The sequence below is a fragment of the Myotis davidii genome, unplaced genomic scaffold, assembly GCF_000327345.1.
Source record: "Myotis davidii unplaced genomic scaffold, ASM32734v1 scaffold409, whole genome shotgun sequence".
Classification (NCBI taxonomy): domain Eukaryota; kingdom Metazoa; phylum Chordata; class Mammalia; order Chiroptera; family Vespertilionidae; genus Myotis; species Myotis davidii.
The window spans coordinates 468,558-471,536 of record NW_006374611.1 but is presented as its reverse complement, the minus strand read 5'-3'; the positions used below and the strand labels follow the sequence as shown (position 1 = coordinate 471,536).

Here is a 2,979-nt window from a genome sequence, read left to right as displayed (position 1 = left end):
CTGGACACAGAATCCATGTAATGCTGTTCCCCCCAAGGATTTAAGCTTACTGAAAAGTAAATAAATAAAATGCATTTCAAAAAAAAAATACCCCAAACTTTTAAACAAAATATTACCTGGCAATAAGCATAGTTTCCAAGAGCTTTATGAGCTTCATCAATAACTAGACACTTTATTTCAGCAGCAGGACAAGCTCCTCTAGAAAGATCATTTACCATGACTTGAGGTGTGAGAAAAATGACTCTCCTATTGTGCCATATTTCCTTCCTGGTGAAAGCTGGAGTAGATCCTGTAAGTAAAAGTGACACTGGGTAACCGACGAGGTACATATACACAATTAATAGCTTCAAAATACTCTTGACAAGCTAGGAGGGTTCTCTGAAGACTGAATAAAGCAATTCTATTCATTATCGCTGGACCTGCTACAAGTATCGGCATACTTCAGAGACATTGCGAGTTCAGTTCTAGGCAGCCACAAGAAAGCAAGTGTTAATCTTTCAGCTGGTGGAGGCTCTTGCCTTCAATTTGTAAAAACTGCAACATCTGTGAAGCCCAAAGCTAAGCGCAATTAAAACGACGGATGCCTGTAGATGAGGTTTTAAGGGAGAGGATGCCAGATAAACATATGACCTGGGGGCCATTCCACATGGGTCAGGAACTTCTTTAGCTCCATGGCCACCGGAACAGGTACTTTGCCCTACCAAGCTCAATTTCAAATTAGCCCGTTCTTTCTGAAATACCTGTCATTTCGGCCATGTGGGACTGCGGGATACCCATCACGCGGTAGCAAGCCTCGATCTGCTGTGTCACCAAAGGTTTCGTGGGGGCCATGAAGACCACCTTGCCCGATGGGAACCAGCGGTAGAAATTGTACATGACCACGGCGGCAATAAAGGTCTTGCCCAACCCCGTGGGCAGACACACCAGCGTGTTGCAGAACAGGGCGGCCCGGGCGATGTGCAGCTGGTAGTCGCGCACCGGGCAATTAGTAGGGTAAACCCACAGCGCGCCCGCTGAGGCGCAGAACCCGCCATTCTCTGGATTCAGCTGCCGCTCTGCCTCGTACACGGCGACCAGCAACACATCATCGTCCGCCTCTGTCTGCGCGTCGGCAGCCTCCGCGGCGGCAGAAGAACGCGCCCGGGGGGTGCCGGGGCTCTGAGGCCGCTCGGTTCCGGAGCTGCAGCACGGAGACCCGGCCGATCGGGAGAGGCTAGGGCCCCACGTCTGAAAAAGCGTTCTCTGCCGGCCGCTCATTAGGCCTACGGCCCCCAAAGGCTTCTCCCGGGCTCCAGCCGAACCGCTACGGGTAGATCTCGAACAGTGGGACACGGGGCGGGGCCGAGGCCAGCTTACCCAATTGAAAATGCCGCCACTGAGATTGCATTGGGGAGATGATTGGCTGGCTTCCCGGAAACCGGTGCAGCCAATCGGGGAGGCGTGGGCATTGTTTTGGAGTTACTCTAAATTTGGTCCCCTTTTCAGTTTTCCTAGACTTTGAATTTCAGTTCCTTCTCCAATGACTAGGTCTTAGAGCAGTGGTTCTCAACCTTGGGTGCACATTAGAATCACCTGGGAATCTTTTTAATATCCTGATTTCTGGGCCTCATCCTCCGCCCAGAAATCAGGATATTAAAAAGATTCCCAGCCCTAACTGGTTTGCCTCAGTGGATAAAGCATCGGCCTGGGGACTGAAGGGTCCCAGGTTTGATTCTGGTCAAGGGCACCAAAAAAAAAAAAGAAAGATTCCCAGGTGATTCTAATGTGCAGCCAAGTTGAGAACCACTGTGTTAGGGCGTCATTGCTAAAGTGGTATCGCTTAAAATAATAAAAAATAAGTAAGCTGGAGATCCCCAGGACAATGGATCCTCATATTTTTTTTGTGAACTTAACGTTATTGATCGTCTATAATGTTCTTATTCCCTGTTGTGTTTTTAAATCAGAAGATAAAGTGAAAAGCAAAATTGTTTCGATTGAATTAAATGTCCTATTTATCTGTCCAGGCTGAGAAAACAAAATGTCAGGTCTCTTTTTTACAGTATTAGGAGTGGCAACTCATTATCTTACTGTCTTTATTGCTAAGAGGAATTAAATGGTTTGGTGCTGATATTGTTGGAAAATCCGAAAGAAAAAAGGTGTTCTGGTGCTCTTTTACATCTTTATAAATATGGTTGGTGTGGTATGTCTACTTTAACAACAGCTTTCTCAGACTTCTCCACCTACTCAAAACCTGGCGACTTTAAACTCTATCAGTCTGTTTCCTTATACAGTGAGGGAAAGTATACACACATCATGAGATATTTTGAATATTAATATTAATGCTTTACTTGGTCAAGTTCTAAATTTGCTTTTAGGCAAACTGTTTCTCTTGTGTGAGTCTCAAAAAGGAGATGGTCAGATAAGGGTTGTTTTAATGGACAAGAAATGAGTCCATTTAGGTGAAATATTTGGGCTAGAACTAGATAAAATGAGATTAGATGCCTGAAGTCTCTGTTATTTTCTTTAGCAGGTTATAGACTTAAAGGCATAAAAGCCCTTGCCCGTTGGCTCGGTGCATAGAGCATCAGCCTGCGAGCTGCAGGGTCCCAGGTGCACATGCCGGGTTTCGGGGTGTGCAGGAGGCAGCCAATCAATGGTTCTCTCTCATCATTGATGTTCCTATCTCTCCCTCTCCCTTCCTCTAAAATCAATAAAATATAAAAAAGGGCACTTCCTTTAAATATATATATATATATTAAAAAGGCATAGTAGCCGGACGTTAAAAACAACTGTGGGTAAATATCAGAGGTCTCTTCACAGGGGTTCCAACTAAGAATAGGTGACAGAGTGCCATCATCTGCAAGGGTCACATCAGCTGGGTTTTACCCGGACTCAAAAAAGAAGCCCTCAAAGCGCAGCCTAGACATCACTCAAGGGCCTCCCAGTCTCGCGGGGTGGCGGAGTGGCCCCGCCCCCTCAGCCCTGAGCCGTGGCCACGCC

General features: G+C 46.5%; 2 protein-coding genes across 2 annotated transcripts in view; one reads left to right on the top strand and one right to left on the bottom strand.

The window, feature by feature from the left end:
• FANCM (Fanconi anemia complementation group M) overlaps nucleotides 1–1,257 on the bottom strand; it is a 72,766-nt gene extending 71,509 nt beyond the window's left edge. The window contains exons 1-2 of the mRNA XM_015557359.1: nucleotides 741–1,257; nucleotides 117–289 (exon numbers count right to left, since the gene is read on the bottom strand). Coding sequence (XP_015412845.1) covers nucleotides 117–289; nucleotides 741–1,257 — 690 coding nt within the window. The remainder of the gene's footprint in view (nucleotides 1–116; nucleotides 290–740) is intronic.
• Nucleotides 1,258–2,167: 910 nt separating this feature from the next.
• Nucleotides 2,168–2,979, top strand: part of FKBP3 (FK506 binding protein 3) — a 20,393-nt gene continuing 19,581 nt past the window's right edge. Inside the window, exon 1 of the mRNA XM_015557358.1 lies at nucleotides 2,168–2,179. Within this exon, the coding sequence (XP_015412844.1) occupies nucleotides 2,168–2,179 (12 nt within the window). The remainder of the gene's footprint in view (nucleotides 2,180–2,979) is intronic.